This window comes from Psittacula echo (genome assembly GCF_963264785.1).
Source record: "Psittacula echo genome assembly, chromosome: 7".
Lineage (NCBI taxonomy): Eukaryota > Metazoa > Chordata > Aves > Psittaciformes > Psittacidae > Psittacula > Psittacula echo.
Window position 1 is genome coordinate 11,579,118 of NC_137740.1, and position 17,637 is coordinate 11,596,754.

Genomic DNA, 17,637 nt, shown 5'->3' on the forward strand with positions numbered 1-17,637 from the left:
GTGTAAAGCATGTTGGTGAAGGCAACATTTCAGGTTCTCAAGTTTCCTAGTAGCGTTTTTGGCTCTTCCTTGTTTTCCCATGGTCTTTGTGCTTCAATCCTGTGGTCGTGTGTCCCAGCCACCGACTCGCTAGCTAACGGGATTCCTTGAAGGGTTGCTCATAGGTTTTAGAGTTCTATCCTTCTCCTTGCCACCTCTCGGTGTCATTAAGATGCCTGTTGTTGCTGTTATCTTCTTGGTCAGGGCAGAATGGGATGTTGCTCCCAGGAGAATCCACAGCTGTTACCCCTCAGTCAGCAAAGTAGCTGCCGAGGCATGTCACCCTTTGCTTTTAACTCCTGAGTCAGTCTCTCTGTTCCGTAGCTCAGCTGGAGGACCAAGAGACCCGGCTTCTTAGCATGGCATGGCAGTGCCAACAGGCTGCCCTAAGCTCTGTGCTCCAGGCTCTTTCTTCCTCGTGAGTGTATAGTTTTAAGCGTTGCATTTTCAACACCTCATTTGCTTTGCTGCCCAACAAAGATTATGTCGGGGGTTTGGCACAATTGGATTAAACTAGCAGACCTGGATAACTTCCACTGGCATTTCAGGAGATTTGCTGTAAGGCAAACCTGTGACATTCATACCTTCCTAAGCTTGCACAACTAGGGCGAGAGCTGCAGTTGAGGTCTTGACCTCAGTTACTTAAGCCCCTTTCTCCCAGGAGCGTTCATCACTTTAATCACAGAGCCCTAAATAATCAGTGGGTAGCCTGTAATTAGGGGGTTGTGTCTTGGACTCCTGCAGCCTGCTCCCAGTGTGCTGAGCACTGCGTATTTTGATTTCCCGTTCCCGCAAAGGATGTTTGATCTCAGATTTACACTTTAGAAAATTAAGAAGGGTACAGCACCTCAGTCCCCTGGCAATCTTCCTGCTTTCAGTGGTAGGTGCCTTGCTTCTCCTAAGTATCGCAGTGCTGTGGCAATTGACACACTTGATTTAAGAGTTTGATTTATAGACCGATACACAGGCTGAAAGTCAGCAGTTCCAGGGCTGCATAAATCAGCCTGTCTCTGGGACTAATACTTCCTTATTTATAATGTCGATAGGAGATGGAATTCTTTCTCAATTCTTTACATTTCTTTCAGATGTAATCGACCACCCTGTCCTCTGGTTTAAAGCTATGTGACTTTGCCACAAACAGAGGGAGGGAAAAGTAAGCTGAGTCGAGGAATTGCTGTGCTATAAAAGCTCCATATTGTATGCTCTTGGACTTTGCTTTCTCCCAGCTTCCTTCAAGCCCACACAAGAGATGGACTTGAGGTTTTTTGGCTTTCTTCCCCTCCCCCCTCCCTCCATACATAGGCTGACCTTTTAGAAAAATAAATAAAAGATAAAGAAGGACCTGGAATGTTGCAGAATGTGTGTACATTTTGCTCTCTGTTGTTTTCTGCTGGGATTAGTTGTTTACAATGGGGGAAGAGAGGGAGGGCAGAGGAAGGGAGGTCTGTGGCCTTAACTGAAATTAGTGGCATTTCAGAGTGATCTTGTTAGGTGGTCTGCAGTTTAAAGACCTAAATCCTTGTAATCCCCCCATGCCTCCTTGGCCACTACTCCTTTTGCTCTTGTTCTCTCCCTTCCAAAGAAAAAAACCCACCCCAAAGTCAGCCTCTCTGTAAGACACACGCACATACGTGTGCACAGACACAGACGTACACGCGTATGCTTCCATTCGCACGTTGTACCTGTAGTACAAATTAATGTCTTAGCTACATCTGTTCCCACTACAGGACTGGGCTTGTAAAATGCTCTCTGCAGAATGCAGACGCACACCGAATATATTTTTATTTATTTTCTAAAAAACACCCAGCTGCCAGACTTTCAGTTTGTGATTACACTTAAAACAAATTCAAATTGAAATTTCGGCCATAAATCAAATGCCCCAAATTAGTTCCTCTTGTGGGTTTGAACATGCTCTTTGGATTTTAAGGTCAGGAGATATCCGTTTTCACCGTGCTGAAAAGTTTAAAAATATACTACGTTTTCAGGGAGGGGGGGAGAAATATGGTTTGCATTATAAAGCAGTACATCAAATGTGTGTGTATGCACACACACGACAGTGTGGATGGAGCGGGATGCTGTTGGAGCACCTTTGAGGACTAATAGCACCTAATTGTTAAGCAAGGCAGGAGCCACGGTGGCTGTTTAGCCAAGGAGAATATGGCAGAGTGTCCCAAGATGTGATAGTAACCCTGTAAGAGAATAAAAGTTTATTCCTTACTCTTCAACTTAAAAAAATAGTAAAAATTAAATAAACACACAAAATACTTCTCTTGGCAGGCTTTTATAACATACTTCTTGAAAAAAAAAAGGCATTTACAAGTGGTTTCAAAATGGCTGTGTTACATCTGTCAGCGGGTGAAGGGAACACCCACAAATTGTGTTTTTATCTCTTGAAGTTTTGTTCCACTTGAGCAATAAAAGCCGGATTCGCTGCTGGTTTGTGTGATTGGAGTAATCTGAGCATCGAGTATGGTTTTAAAACTCCTGCAGTTGGTTGGGTTTATAAGTTTTAAGAAACTCCCGGGGTGGTGGAGTTCTTGCGTTTTGTTTTACCTTGGCACTAGGGAATGGTTGGTTTGCAAACACCTGGCACAGACAAGTTCGTCTTGGTTCCCTGGCCTGTCCCTCCCAGCAAATGGTTTGGCAGGAACCTCCCTTATCTTTGATGTTAATGTCATCAGCAGTTTCTTGGTTACAATGCTAGTTGAAAAACTATCCCCAAGTAGGCTCTGAATGCACATCCAATATTCTCCAGCCTGAACTCCAGACCAGCAGCTTAAATCTCTCTGTTGGGGAATATCCTCCTGCATGAGGATGATGTTGAGAGGTGGAGTGCACTCACAGCTGCTCTCATGCTCAGAAGACATGATAGATGGTGGGAACCTAAAAGTTTGCAGGGGAAAGCTCTCATCCGCCTAGCTCAGGAGGAGGTATTTTGGAGTGTGCATTTTGGATGGGAGCCATTTCAGTGGGAAGTGAGCAACCTCTCCCATCTCCCTCGCTAGTCCTGCTGAAAGCTAAGTCAGGATGGCAGCGGTGGGCAGTCCTTCCTCCCTAGAGGAAGACAGAGTTGCTCTCAGTGATTGCTCTTGCGCAAGACGATGGCCTGAGCTGCTGTGCGGGCACATGAAGCTATTGGAAAGGAAGCAGATCGTGACAGTGTGAGAGCAAAGGCAGGCAGGGGTCTGCTGTGTATCTTTGCCGCTTTTTATCTTATTAACATGTTAGTAAAATCCTTGCCAAGGCAACCTGAGCTGGTTACTTGTGGAATAATTGCTCACATTGCCTCCTTATAGGTCAGAGGAGGGGGAGTTTAACTGAGTTAAAAGAATAATTGTTCAGAGGGGACAGTCTGTTCAAGGGGGGTCGTAACTGCTAACCACTGCGACTGAGGTCCGGTTTTACTGCTTTTAGTCCTGCAGAATTAATGCTGGTTTTGTGGGGCAGATGGTTTCTGCTCTGACTCACAAAAGCAACAGAATCATAATATGTTTAATGGCACATTCTGTATACTAGATAATAATGATGTGTGAGCAGGAAAATACTAGGAATTAATTTTAGGATCAGCAGTCTGGAGTGAGGAGTGATGTTTCTCTCTTCTCCTAAGGACCACAGCCAGCTAGCTCTCCATTCAGTACAGAATGGAGGCTTAGGGCTTCGACCTGATACCAAAACCCCTCTATGCTGTTAGTTCAGACTCCAGGGTAACAATTCTGGCCATGGGGCAGCCTGATGGTGTGGTGCAGCTGTGTTTCAGTAGTGCAATGAGTAGTGGTGATGCTTGTGACCAAGGTGGGGAATGGTTGCAGGTCATTGAACTGTGGCACCCACGATGCAGAAATTCATGACTGAGATCAGCTGTTCAACTGAGGATAGCAAGAATATTCACAGTTGTTGTACTTAATATTAGCAGAAATACTGGGGAGAAGATACGAAATGCCATGCTTCACAGCAGGGTTAATATGGGGGAGCAGATGACCTGCATCTCCCTGGAGTTACAGATCTTGCTTACACCTTCTTCTCAATCAGCTGGTATGTTAGGCTTAGTATTTTTAGACACTTCTTAGCTTAGTGCCTTCAAATTCTGTGTCCTTCAATGACAGTTTGTCTTCTTGCTTATCTTTGCACATGTGAAAATAAGGAAACAAATAATTTGCATCGTAGCTTGTTTTTTCTCTGTAGCTTTGGAAGGAATTTAACAGGACTCGTGGTGCTGAGTGAAGAGCATTTCAGGACACATCACTGACACTAGTAAAGATTCACAACTTCCATTTTACTGCATGGAGGGGCTCAGACCAAACTCACTGAGCATCTCTCAACAGAGGAGTTACAAAGCCAGCACTTGGACTCTGAATTTCTTTCCTATCTGAACAGTCAGATCAGCAGATTTGAAAGCTGTTTATCACAGATTCAAACATATTTTGGAAGAAGGTGACTTTTGGTAAAGTTCCATCCTGTGTAGCATTTCTGATGTCAAAGGCTACGTGAGTGTGAAGATATCCAAGGCAGGTAGAGCAGATCCAGTGTGGGTTACATTGGTTCAGTGCAGAGTGGTCATGTTTGGGTATTTGAATGCAGCATGAGCAAAGCCAACCAGCTGAGGTATTGAACTGTCCCTTCTCCCAATCCCTGCTTACTGCCTGGCATGCTGGAACATAGGGAACTTCTCAGAAAAATACAGAGAGAAGGACTGGGCTCCTCTTTTGAACTGAGGAGCTGAGCAGAGAACCCACTGCTGTAGTTACCCAGACTGTCTGTGGAAAACGCAAGACCTGATCCAGGCCCCAACTCCCAGGCCAGCGTCTTGTCCATGAAATCCTCTGGCAGTGTTTATTCTGTTAAGGAAATGTAGAGGAAAGCTGTTCTAACAGGAGGGAAAACTGGAAACCCTTTTTTGCAAACCCGTTCTGACAGCTGGCATTTAATTTTTTCCAGTAACTGGGTGTGAGGATCAGGAAAAGAATAGTGGAGTTCCTGAGAAAAGAGAGAACTGAACCTGCTTACAGGATCATGTCACATGCTCGTTAGATATCCCGGTGGATACCTTTGTTTTGTACCTGTCATTTTAAATTATTTTCTTGCTTTGCTTTGTGTTTATCTTGTAGGTGCTGTCTTCAGGGCAGTGTCATTTGTCATAACGCCATAATAGAGAAGGGTGCAGACATCAAAGACTGTTTGATTGGAAGCGATCAGAGGCTGGAAACCAAAGGTAAGCAATGGAGCTGGATTTACAGTGCTTTTGTAATCATTTTCAGAAGTTCTTCCCTTGAGGCTTTACTCCTGCTTCTTCATGAAGTGCCAGTAAATGGTGGCAGTTCTTGAGCGTGGTGTCCTGTAATATTGGTGTTGGCTTTTCATGGAAAGTACAGCTTCTGGGCATAAGAATAGTTCAGGGACTTGCTCCTCTGAAGTTGGCAGAAAAGGTCTGTTGTTGTTGTTGTTATAAAGAAAGATTGGGTGCTAAGACAGTCTTTTCCCAGAGACCACAATTAGATCAGCCTGGAGTTGTCCTCAGCAGAAGGAGCCGTTACTTGGACTAGTAATCTTCGTCAGTCAAATTACTGATCGCACAGACATCCTTCTCTGTAGATGCTACCAACCCACAATGCCAGCGTGCTCCTATTCACCTTGCTCCAAGGAAGAGCTCGAGATGGAGTATCATACTGCTCAGTACTAAATACAAGGGCAGCTATGTTCAGATCTGCTTTACTGCCATGAAATGCTATTTTGGGACTTCAGAGAGATTACAGCTACGTGGCCTTCATTTGGGCAAATTTAAGCCAAGGAAGCGTGTGTGGGGAGGGCTCGGGGTGGTAACCACCTAAGTGGAACTGTTGATTTCCTGCCTTAAGAGATAATGGGCAGGAAATGGCTGTCTCAGTGACTGCATCCCAAGCAGAGGGCTTTTAATGAATATTTATTGTTGGGGTTTGGCAGATCCCCACTCTAGGGTGTGGACTGAGGACAAAAGTGAGTTCCTTTTCAGGCTCCATGTGAAGTTATTTACTCAAATCAGGATTTGTTTGCTTGCTTTGTCTTTATGGGTGGATTCTCAATTGTAAGTGTTGTGGTACAGAGCAGGGTTTACATTTAAGGCAGTATAGAGTAGCCTACTGTCAGTTATGCATGTGACAAATTTTCCTTTAAATTGAAACTAAAAGTAAAAAAGACTCCTGAAAACAATGTATTGATTTTGCAGTTGCACGTCTCTGATACTGTAGGAAACACCCAGTGAGTGTTCTGTGCACTGTGGTCTTGGTTCCTGTATGCCAGAGTCTTTGCCTACTCATGGCTTTGCCCATCACATCAGTCTAAATCAGTGGCCTTTGCAGTGTTCATTGCCCCCCTATCACTGAAGATTTGCACTATTTATGATGCCTGAACATAGAATCATAGAATCAAAGGCCTTTAAGATCAGTGAGCCCAACCATTAACCTACTACTGCCACACTACCAAGTCCACCACTAAACCACGTCCCTAAGCACCACATCTGCGTGAATCACTAGGAGAGCTGAATCAGCTCATGTTTGTTTGTTAACCTGCAGCATGAACTGTGAGGAGACGGAGTGTAGCTTCAGCTTGTATTTTAGGAAATAGGAATTTGTACGATTTCTTTCGTAGATTATATCAAACAGAAATATCACCCTTTGACCTGGCTCACATCAGTAGTCTCTTCCGGGGTGCAGATCCTAGTCTGGTTGATTTTAGAATGGAAATCATTCGTTCTTCTTGATTGTCCTTGTCTGAATATTTTTCAGGGTCTGCAGATGTATTTGCAGGGAGAGTAACGGAGCTATAACCTGTGGTTTGTTTGCCTATTTTTGTAGTCTACTGCCGCTCACCTCTCCAAAGCTTAAACCCACTTCTTAATGAGTCTGTGGCCCTCTAGTTAAACTGTTCAGAAACCTATGATTGACGTTAGCAAAGACACGCTCAGGTAGATCATGAATACACCATTATGCTGAGCAAGAAAAAATAATAAAGGCTCAGTTCATTTCCCTGCCTCAGTTTCCTAACCATTCTGGAATTTCTTTGGGCTGGGGGTCAGATTCTCCTTGGTGGTCTGGGATCTGTCTGCGAAGTTCATGACTTACTTCCTGAACTATGGAGTCTTTCCAGCCCAGCATGTCTCTTCTGACCTTGGCTGGTCCTGTAGTAAACTGGGCCCTCTCTTTTTCACTGTGAAAGCATGCCATGACTTCCTTTCCCCTGCCCAAGACTTCCTGTATCTTGTGCCAAGCTTTTGGTGTGGCCCTGTAAGTCTGTTTCCATATTCCTCCTTTCATCAAGACTTTGGCTGTGTTGTTCTGTTTGGTAACTTTTCCTTCTTCAAACTCGAGCTTCCATGGCCAGGTTAGGAAAAAAAAACCTCTTTCTCTTGGGTTGGAGCCACCTTTTGTTGCAAGCTGATCACACTGGAGCAGACGTAAGCGGTAGCAGCTGGCTGCTGACCCTAGTCTGGGAGTTACATGCTAGAAACCTCCTCAGCAAACCTGTGTACACCTTCCCAGAAACATGAAAAAAATAGAAATGCAGCAGTCCCTTATTCCAGAGCATCAGCCAGGATTCATCAAAGGTAGAAATATCCCTGAATCATCCTACACAGCCCCAGGCAAATCCCACAGTTGACTTTGCTGCAGAACTGGCTGTGTGCTCCCTGCTTTGCTGTACGAGTTCTGGCCACAGTGCTCGGGGTACAGGAGCTCTTTGAGCCAGTGTTGCTCTGACCTCCTTTCATAAAATGAACTCCAGTCCCATGCAAGGAGGATGGCAGGAGAACAGCTACCACAAATGATAGGCAAACCTAACTCAAACCAGCTCTCATCCTTTTCCTTCTGTGGAAGAATATGGGCATATTTAGGGTGGTCCAAATGGTACAGCTGGGAGTAATGGGATTGAATTAAACACAATTTAGGTTGGCTATCTGGAACATTTTCCTAACGATGTGGTCTGGTAGGCTGTGGGATAATCTCCCTGGGGACATGGCGGGAGACCTCATCACTTAATAATGGGGCTTGGCAAAGCTCTGGACACCTAACTAGAGGGAACACTCCAACACTGGTTACTGGGGTAGATCAGATGCAGCTTAGTATTGTCAACCTGAAAAGAAAGTTAGAGACACGGGGGGGGCAGGTAACTGTCAGCCATGATGTCCCAGTCTCACATTAACTTAAGCCCCATCACAGCACTGGCCAGAGATGGTACTTTTAAGTGCCTCTGTTAAAGTCAAGGTATGGAGTTCTATTAAACTTCTGGATTTGCAAGCCGTGCCTCCTGAGAGTCATACTGTTCTCTTCCTACTGCTTTTATTACCATGCTTAGGAAGCATCCACTTTCCTTCCTCTTTGATACTTTAATTTAAGGAATTTGCCAGCAGAGAATTAACAGATGGGCTTTGTGAAGCTACCTCACGCAGGTAGCAGTTTGAAAAACACTTTGGTATCTAAGAAAAAGGAGGTAATTATTAAAGGGGTAGGAAATGGCAGGCGGCAGTTCTGGAAGAACTTAATTGTGCAGAGCATTCAATCACTGTTTTGAAGACAGTTATTAGAATCATGCTCCAGCCTTTTTGATGAACCTATTTTAAAAGAGGAGCTCAAAAGCAGCATTGAAGTAGGACTAGAGGGAGGGAGTGCTGGTGATGGGCCAGTCGAGGAGTCAGATGAGCCCTAGAGTCAGTAAGTACAGTTCCCAAAGGAATCTCTAGGCCAGATTCAGCAGGGAGTATGTTATACATCTGGTATAGGTTATCCGGGAAGAGGCATACACAGTAAAGGGCCTAACCTTTCTTCAAAGCAACACCAGGAACAGAGATGGTAATGACACACACACATGTAGGATAGAACTAGCAAAATTGACATAAAACTCACCGTGTTATCTCTCACCCTCATCTCTGTTGTTGTTGGGGCAGGGATGTTTTATGTGCATTGGGAATTATGGAGCCAGTGTTGTTTAAGGACAGCTTGAGTCATTGCACATCGCAAAAGTGCATTACAGGAGTGTTGTTGCCACAAAGCATATGTTCAGAAAGGGAAAAAATACCAGCATTCAGGATGCTGATGTCATCTTAGCTTGGTATCCTGGTGCATACTTAGTAGCAGCATTACCTCTGTGGTCAGGCTGTAGACTAGAACTTCAGTGTGCTTGTTCCTGTGCAGTTTTTATGCCACCATATATTTTTATTTTCCTTGATGCTTTGACACAGTCAACATCCAGAATGAGTAGTGCTTGCTGAATGCGGGGGCTTTCCAAATTCCTCATTTTCCTGTCTTGCTGCAGTTTGTGTCTCAAACCTTAATTACTGCACACTATGCAAGAGACAAGATCCTTCCTTTCTAAGGCTTTTCTGCAACATTTGTCATCTTAATGCTTCACAACTGTTAACAGCTTCACATTTTACCTCCTCAGTTTGAACGTGGTTGCTTTTTTCTCTGTTTTACAGAGACCTGAGAGACAGGGAGATTCCAATCGTGTACCCATTCATTTGGACTGGCCCACTTAAGTGCTGAAGTTGCATGTTACATATGGCATTTCCTATTACAGACTTGACATTTTAGCCTTAGCATTTTCTTTGTGAATGTTGGGAGGGAAGGTTCAGTCCACTGAAAAAAGAAACAAGAAAAGTTTTATTATGCAGGATTGGCCCTTGCACGGACCATTAGCAGTGTCAGAAACTTGAACTCCACTGTACTGCTTTTTGCTGCTTCAGCTGATGGGAACTGATAGTGATGGATCATCTTCATTAAAAGGAGCTGGATCTGCAGTGGGACAAGAGAAACTCTTTGCAGGAGGTTTCACAGATGCCCATGGGCATCAGCAGCCCTCAGATCCACTCCTGGTACTGGGAGGAGAAGGCTGCGGTTATTGTAGACTTTACTGCTCCTGTTCCCAACATTGGCATTGAGCCCCAACTACATCTGCTATGTCCGACATGATCCTGACTTCACAGGTCCATGCTATGTCATTGTCCCAGGACCAGAGTCATCCCATTCCTAGTCCTCTCTTTGGTTTTCCCTCTTACTTGGTTATTCCCAAATATCCACCTGACTGCTCCTCTGGTCTGACCATAGCTGCTATTTCCAGTCCCCTTGCCTAACAGTCCCATGCTCCATTTCCCATCTGGCACTTGCTCCCTGTCTGGTTTGAGTCAGACTGCATCCCATTCTGTACCACTATCGTGGCCAGGCAGGATTGTTCTGGGCACAGGAGGGAAGCAGTTCTGTGCACTGCACTGGTCCATAGAGCAGGGATAAAAGTGTGGGGGAAACTCTGCCTTCCTCCTGCACTTCCATGGTCGAGAGTGCTCACTGCAGACAGTCCCTGGAGCTTTTAGCTGCCCTCCTGAGAACACGTGCAAACTGAGATTTTTTTTTTTTCCAGAGGCTTATCACATAGCCAAAGCTCTGTGGTTTCTCACAAGAACTGAAAAAGGCACATATCCAGTAAGGACTGGCTCCCGTTTCCAATCATTTTCCAAGTCCTGTTCCAAGCTTGGAGTCCTAGGACTTCTCAATGAAACCGAGTAAGATTGTTTTATTTTAATGAGGGCCAAAGAGCACATTTTTCTCTAATGTCATCCTCTGAAGGCAGGTACAGTTTATGAAACCTCTACATATGATGAGTGACTGCTTGTGAGGATGCTTCACCACAGCCAAGATTTAGCAGGATAGGGTCAGGAAGTAACTGAGGGACTTGCTGGTGCTCTGCATTCAAGTAGGGGTGAGCATCTGCTCTTGCAAGATGCTGAGTACCTCCTGGTGAAGTCTTCAGGAACTGAAAACACTTAGCGCGACACAAGGTCGGGATCAGAAAGCATGCTGCAGCACAGATGGGAGTTAGGAAAGCTCGTGAAGAACAGACACAGACTAAACAGTGCACACATGTATACTGTGCACTGGGGTGCAAGATGAGCTGGAGATGATGTAGGAATGGTATAAATTTATAGCAAAACTGATTTGTTCCCTAAAGCAGTTTAACTACTGAGTGTCTGTGACAAAAATATTGTTGGCAGTTAAAACAGGCGTCTCTTAAGTATTTGTCATTTTTGTCTCAGTGACCATGCAGTGACTACATTTCTAACTGATCCTAATAAGCCTCTTTTCCAAGTTGTATAAAAATGGTTTATGAGTTATGGCCTTAGCAGTGGCATTAAACTTCCCTGTAATATCCACCCAGCAACACTTCATCCTCCCCTATGCCACTGGGGACTGTCACACTTGTGCACACTGTCATTCCTGGCCAGGGAAGTTCAGGCTTCCCGAGTGAGCGGGTTAAACGAGCTGCCACATTCGCAGCATGTCCATTGTGGAGTCTACCCATAAGGCAGCAGTTCGTAACCTTGTGGAGATATTTTTACATGCTCCACGCAGAGAAAATAACCACTTGTGCTCTGCTAGAGCCCAGCCACATGAAAGAGCCAGGAAGAACACCCCAAAGGACGATGAGAAAGGAAAGGGACCTCTGCTTGCATCCAGCGCAGCAGGCAGCAGTATCCAGGCAAATACGACATCTTTGCCATTTTGGCAGGAAGTGTGGACAGTCTTTCAGACTGGCATTTCTGAGATCCCTGCTTACATTTGCTGTGAGGTGGTGATAGTCCATGGGAGCGCATTGGTCAGTACAGTCCAGTCCCTTTCTTTAGCACTTTGCTAGGACTCTGTACCAGTACTAGGACTCCAAGTGTGTCCTCTCTCCCTGAGAAGCTTGCTATCAGGCACATCCCAAGCTCATGGTCTCCCGTCCTTTACTAACCTTTCTCATAGGTCCCTGACCAATCACTTTCCCATACACCTTTCACTCCCTATCCATCTGCTCCAAGCCACAGTAAATTCGTCTCTCTTCAGGCACTGAATTCAGTGTTGCCTCTTTTACGCTCCCAAGACACGTCTATTCCCCAGGCAGGTTTGAGGGCAAAGGGGTTAATACTGGTTGAACAGTGAATAAAGCCTCAGCTGAACCAGGTGAGCACTGGCACTGTGCACTGGATGATTACTGGGATGAGGTCTCTGCTGCCCGCCTATTCCATGGGCTGGAGACCCAGCTATGGGCCAGAGCTGATCTACATGAAGCTTCCACCAGCTCCATTCCCAATGCCGTTAGGATGAGTTGCTCATCCCACCCCTGGGAGCAGCAGGGGCACCCAGCTCATGGGCAGCATCACTCTGGAGACCCTCAGGCACTTCGGACAAATCTGTGAGGCACTCATGGCCTTTAGGGCCACAGCGTTGTCACTCCTGATCTCCAGTGATCCTGTAAGTACAGCGTGTAGCTGTGGAGCGAGCAGGCCTTGACTGGAAAGCCCCATTGCTCTGTAAACACAAACAAATCAGCCCCCATCACCTGCTTCCCTTCTTTATCTCTACATGTAATTTAAAACACCCTCCAGCCTCCCAAAGTCAAGCTTCAGCTGCTTCCCATCCCCTTAAGCCCCTTCAGTTCCTTTCCCCCCACTCCCAACCTGGCTGCTTTTCCAGGGCCAGCCATCACTGCAGAGACAAGTTGCTCTTCTCTCCCACTCTCTGATCCTTTCTGTCCTGGGTGAATGTGGTAGGAACCACCCACAGCGTGTTTTCGTGCATGCGTTTCTGCAGCCTCCCCTCCCCCCTGCCTCGTTTTTTAAGTTAAACTATCTCTTGCTTTAAAGAGAGCAAATACACAGCAGTGGCTTTCATCACTGCTGTATAATAGAGCAGTAATTCTGTGCCAGGGACTGTTTTCTATTTTATTTTAAAGGGTTTATAAAACAGTGTATGTAATTGAGTGAGTAAACTGAACGTTTTCTGGAGCCCCTGAGGGCTGGAACTTCGTGGTGGTCCTGGGCCTAGGCCCTAACCCTTTTTTTCCCCTCTCTCTCTCCTTCCCCCCCCCCTTCCCCTCCTTCCCCTCCTCCTTTACAACCCAGCGTTGCCACCAGCAGCAGCAGCAGCAATCTGTCTGGGGCTAATTGAGCAAACAACAAGGAGATGCTTTCACATGGCTTTTAAAGGAATGCTCCAGCATCCCCTTTCTGCGAGCAGCTTGGCAGGAACCTGCCAGGAAGGCTGGGGAGCGGGGGTCCCCGGGTGCTGGTGGGGTTTGTGCTGGCCTGTGCGCAGTCATTTCCGCCCCTCTGTTTATTTGCGTTACAATTTGGTTTTAGCCAAGCACCAAAAGCTGCTCCCTGCTCCCCAGCTTGCCTTGTGCGTATGTTTTTAAGGGGCTAGTGTACAGTATGTGTAAACAAATGTCTTCCAAAGCAGGAATGCATCTCTAACAAGTGACAGGTTTTTGATTTAGACTCAGTAAAATCCGCGTGGATGCTGGGTTCAAGAACCCAGGCTGGCTTCAGGCTGGGCTGCATCAGCAAGTTGAAGCAAAGTGCTAATCAGGAAGGTTGAATGTGTTGATCAGCTCTGGATTCGCTTAGCACCAGATGCTCCCAATCGGAGAAGATCTAGTTGAACATGATTTAAGGTTGTGGAGTCCAACTCTAAGGCTTTCTGAAAGTCCTTTCTCTAATCCCGCTTCTTTCTCTGTGGGCTGAATGCATCTGTAACCATGCCAGTGTCAGATAAAAGGCAGCCTGGTAAGAAATCCCTAATGGGGAGCTGGGGAAGGAGAAGGGAGCTGAACAGCTAAGCATGTGAGGTACTTCTCCCTCCTCCCCCAGAGTTTCAGGCAGAGTTTCTGCATGAACTGAGCTTGCTGGTACCAGCCAGAGCCACTGGCAACCGGCAGCCATGGCTGATAATGAAACGCTATCTGCAGCTTGGCTCTCTGGCACACACAGTGAAGTCTGAATTCCCTTCCCTCCACAAGGAGGGCTTTGGGAAGGGAAGAGGGAAGCAGGGTGAATCCTTATCTGCCTATCGCATCCCCTCAGGGTGCGGAATCAGGCTTTGTTTCTAGCAAAACCATTCCTCTTTATCACTTAAACACTTTCTCGAAGATTTAAGGCAGGCACATTCATGTGTTTTCTTTTAGCCTGTACAGGGAGAAATGAGTTTGGAGATTTCATGGGAGTCTCTGAGGTAGCAGTGACATACCAGGCAGGCTGTGTGTGCTCACTTTGGGAAATCTGGGCAACATGGATCAAAACGAGCAGAAGGATGGAGATGAGGGAATCCATGCTTTGATTTCCTACATGCCTTTAAACTCCTTAAACTCACTGCTGCCGCAGTTTCCCCATCTGTAAAATAGGAGTAATCTTATTTGCCCACTCCCAAGTAGTCTTTTGGACTCATCAGGTGTAAAATGCAAGATACAAGTCAGCTGCAAGCATGTCAGTGCACAATACAAACAGATGGTACCCAGCTCTGCAACAAAGTATGTGACAGGCCCCATCCCAGCTCTGCATTTTTAGGACCGTGCAGGATGCTGTCTGAAGCAAAGAAAGAAGTTCCTCATTAAAAAGTGTTGCTACAGATAACCTATATATAGACCCATAAATTGACATGGCTCTTTATAAGCCTAGATGAAGGCATGTTTAATCTGCAGAGGCATAACGTAATTACTCTCACTGGATGGTAGCCAGGGTCTTATTCACATCATAGAAATCAACATGATAGGTAGTTGCTTGGAGGAGGTTCAGGAATGGAGTCACAAGAGTTGCTACAGGGCCTGTTTGAGATATATTGGGAAAGTTGTTTGGGGTGAGGAATGTTATAGCAAGAAGTGCTGCAGGTTGGATTTGAGGTACCTTGGCAAAGCTGTGTGGGGTCTAGGACGGGAGGAGAGAGGTGCTGAAGGCTGGACTTGGGGCTGTTGGCAGAGCTGTGCTGGAGAGGTTGTGTGGTGCTACCTACATCACACTTGCACCTGGCACTTATACAGTCAGTCCCTCATTTTCCTGAGCACTGCATCCACCTCTGCTCATCCTGCCCAAAGTGCTGGAGATGGGGCTCCACATTCCAACTTCAGGATGTTAGCGTGAGGCTCCAGGATTCATTGTCAGTTGTCACTGAATACCCTGAGCAAAGAACTAAATGATTCTGATGCTGAAGATGAGAAGCAGCTCCTTGATCCCCTTATTCTTGCCTTCATGAAGAGTCTCCGTAAGGAGGTCATGTGGCTAAGCCAGGTTGAGGAGACAGCAGGATCCATATGTTCGTAGGATTGGAGTTGTATTGGGAAATGATCTTGCCACAGTCCAATATTCCTTGAAGTCTGTAGAGCAGTTTTTGATCAGACCCTTTCTGGAGCACTGGTTTGCATGGTGCAAAGGTAATGCCTTGAATTTTAAACCAAGAGAAGCATCGTGTTGGCCCAGCCAGCTTGGGGATTGCCAGGAATTTCTTCATTTAGCCAAAGGTGGCATGTTTGTTTTGCAGCAGACTTGCAAAATCCACTCCCCTGAGGGGAGGAGTTTTAGGTGGGTAAATAAAACACAACCAGTTCTTTCCATCATCCTTGGCTATCCACCCCCACTGCTGTGTAAGATGTGGGGGACAACACAACCTCCATCAGTGTATCCCAGCACCTCGCAAGCCTTGAGCTTTATCCCAGGCTCCAGAGCCGATTGTTATTCCTAATGTGCAGAAGGGGAGATGGAGAGCCTGAGGGCATGGGTCAAACCACCTGAGCTCCACCTGAATAGGTGTCCAGCTCCCAGAGAGCAATTTAGATTCACCACCTCCCCCCATGGTACCCTGAGGACACCCACTTCGAGCACACCAGCTTTGTGTCATGCTCCGAGGCCACATGGTTGGGGGGGGTTAGGCACTGGGCTTTCAGTTACGTGTTTTTATTATTTTGGCTTCAAATCCCTTATTTGCAGTCCTTCCCTGACAAGCTGCTTTTGCATTTTAAAGGGAAGGCTCTTTCAGTACAGTGCATTAACAGTGCTGGGGCAGGGACTGGCACATGAATGTGTCTGCTGGGGCTGTGCAGAGCTCCTGGGAACAGGCAGAGGAGTGACCTTGTGGAACTGGCCCCTCCAACATATTTGCTCCACAAGGAGTCTGAGGAGGGCTGTCCACTGTTCCCCTTAGAGGTGATAACAGCGCTCAGAGACCTTGCTTCACACAGATACTTTTGCAGAGGCTCCATCCAGAGCCTCATCCAGGAGGGAGAAGTCAAATTTAAATTACAAAATAAATAAAAGTTCTTTTCTTTTCAGAGGCCAGGTTGAGATCTCAGGGGTTGCTGAGAGGATCTCACCCTGCTTCCGTGATGGCCCCAGATGCTCAGCAGCCCCTTTCCTCCCCAGACTCTCTGCAGTCTGAGGGCACACAGCACTCTTCAGGGCCGGATTGCATTACTGATCTCTAATTTTATGTCACATCTCCACATCGGATGTGGAGGGCTCTTCGCCTCAACCAAGGATTACACCTGTCAGCAGCAGCTGTGACTTCCGTCCCGGGCTCTCTTGTTTAGTAGTGACACATATATGTGAAAACTCATTAGGGAAACCTCCTGATGTTTAGTCAGTTGTTTAGGCTCTTGCCATGTGTGTGGGATTGACGCTGGAGTCCACAGAAAGGCAGCGAATCCGTGTTTGAGCTCCCCAGAATCTGCTTTTCTCATTTGTTTTATAGTTGCGGATTTGCAAAATGCGAGGTCTGAAGCACTGTGGCAAACTCAATTCCTCTTCTCTTCCTCCCTCTCTCTCTTTTCAGCCAAACATGTTAATGAAGTCATTGTGGGCACCGAACAGCTGATGGAGATATAACCGGAGTAGGTTTTAAAGATGATTTTATGGAAGCCAGCAGCAGAACCAGATGTTCAAGCGCCGTAAGATCATCCGTACACATCAGTACTGGCACGGTTTACCCTGTCATTGCTCCTTTCCTGTGCAGCTTTATATTTATGTCTTAATAAAGCAGTATTTGCAGAGCGGTGTGTCCACTAGCCCTTCCCCCCTCATTGGGATGCATGCAGGTTTGTGCCGGGTAATATCGGTTCCTGCGCCCGCCGAACACACTGTACTTTTCCAGCAGAAGGGACCACACAGGCTGTGCCCTCTCCAAAGAATGACTTAGCCGCCCTCCCTGCGATGTAAACCACGTCCCTGCAGCCCTGCACCACCATCCCCGAGCCTGGGAGAGACCGCTCGGGATGCGGCTGGTGCATCTCATCAACACAGCAGGCGGGCAGCGGAACACAGACGTAATGAGGGCTGCTCTTTGCAGCCTGGTGGCTCTGCCAGCCTCCTCCTCTCTCTCATGATGCTGCCCCTTAGCACAGATGGGTTTAAGCTGCGCCTCTCCTCTCCTGTACTGCAGTTGAGGAGTTTGGCACCCATTTCCATCAGGGCTGAGTTTGGGCTGTTACTTTGAAATCCTGCCCAAGAGCAAGTATGTGAGAGGGATGGAGGAGCGTGGAGGGGAAGTGGGGTTAAACTCTGGGTGCTGTTCCTTATTTTGATGGTTCTTTCACTTGTCAGTCTGCTGTTCCTAATCCCAGGCAAGAGATTCCCTCCCCACATCTAGATGATCTGTGGATGACTCTACCTACGTCTGTGCGATGAGTCGAGCGTGCTAATGTGAAACGCATAGCCTTGTGGTCAGGGGTTGTGCCAGGATTGTAAAGCACCTGGATGAGATTGAAACACAAGCTGTTCTTTAACGTTTATGAATTGGACACAAGTTCCTACCTAAAAGCTGTTTATTAGAATCTACT

At 46.5% G+C, this 17,637-nt stretch overlaps 1 protein-coding gene across 3 annotated transcripts in view; it reads left to right on the forward strand.

Annotated features, from left to right (window-relative positions):
• The window catches only part of EIF2B3 (eukaryotic translation initiation factor 2B subunit gamma), a 100,177-nt gene extending 82,840 nt beyond the window's left edge, over window positions 1-17,337 (forward strand). For 2 of the 3 annotated variants that reach the window (XM_080623166.1, XM_080623167.1), the window contains 2 exons: window positions 5,145-5,248; window positions 16,635-17,337. In XM_080623166.1, coding sequence (XP_080479292.1) covers window positions 5,145-5,248; window positions 16,635-16,687 — 157 coding nt within the window. In that variant the 3' untranslated portion in view covers window positions 16,688-17,337. Of the gene's footprint in view, window positions 1-5,144; window positions 5,249-16,634 lie in introns of those variants that run through there. The other variant, XR_013957414.1, reaches the window with a different exon arrangement.
• Window positions 17,338-17,637: the final 300 nt, after the last annotated feature.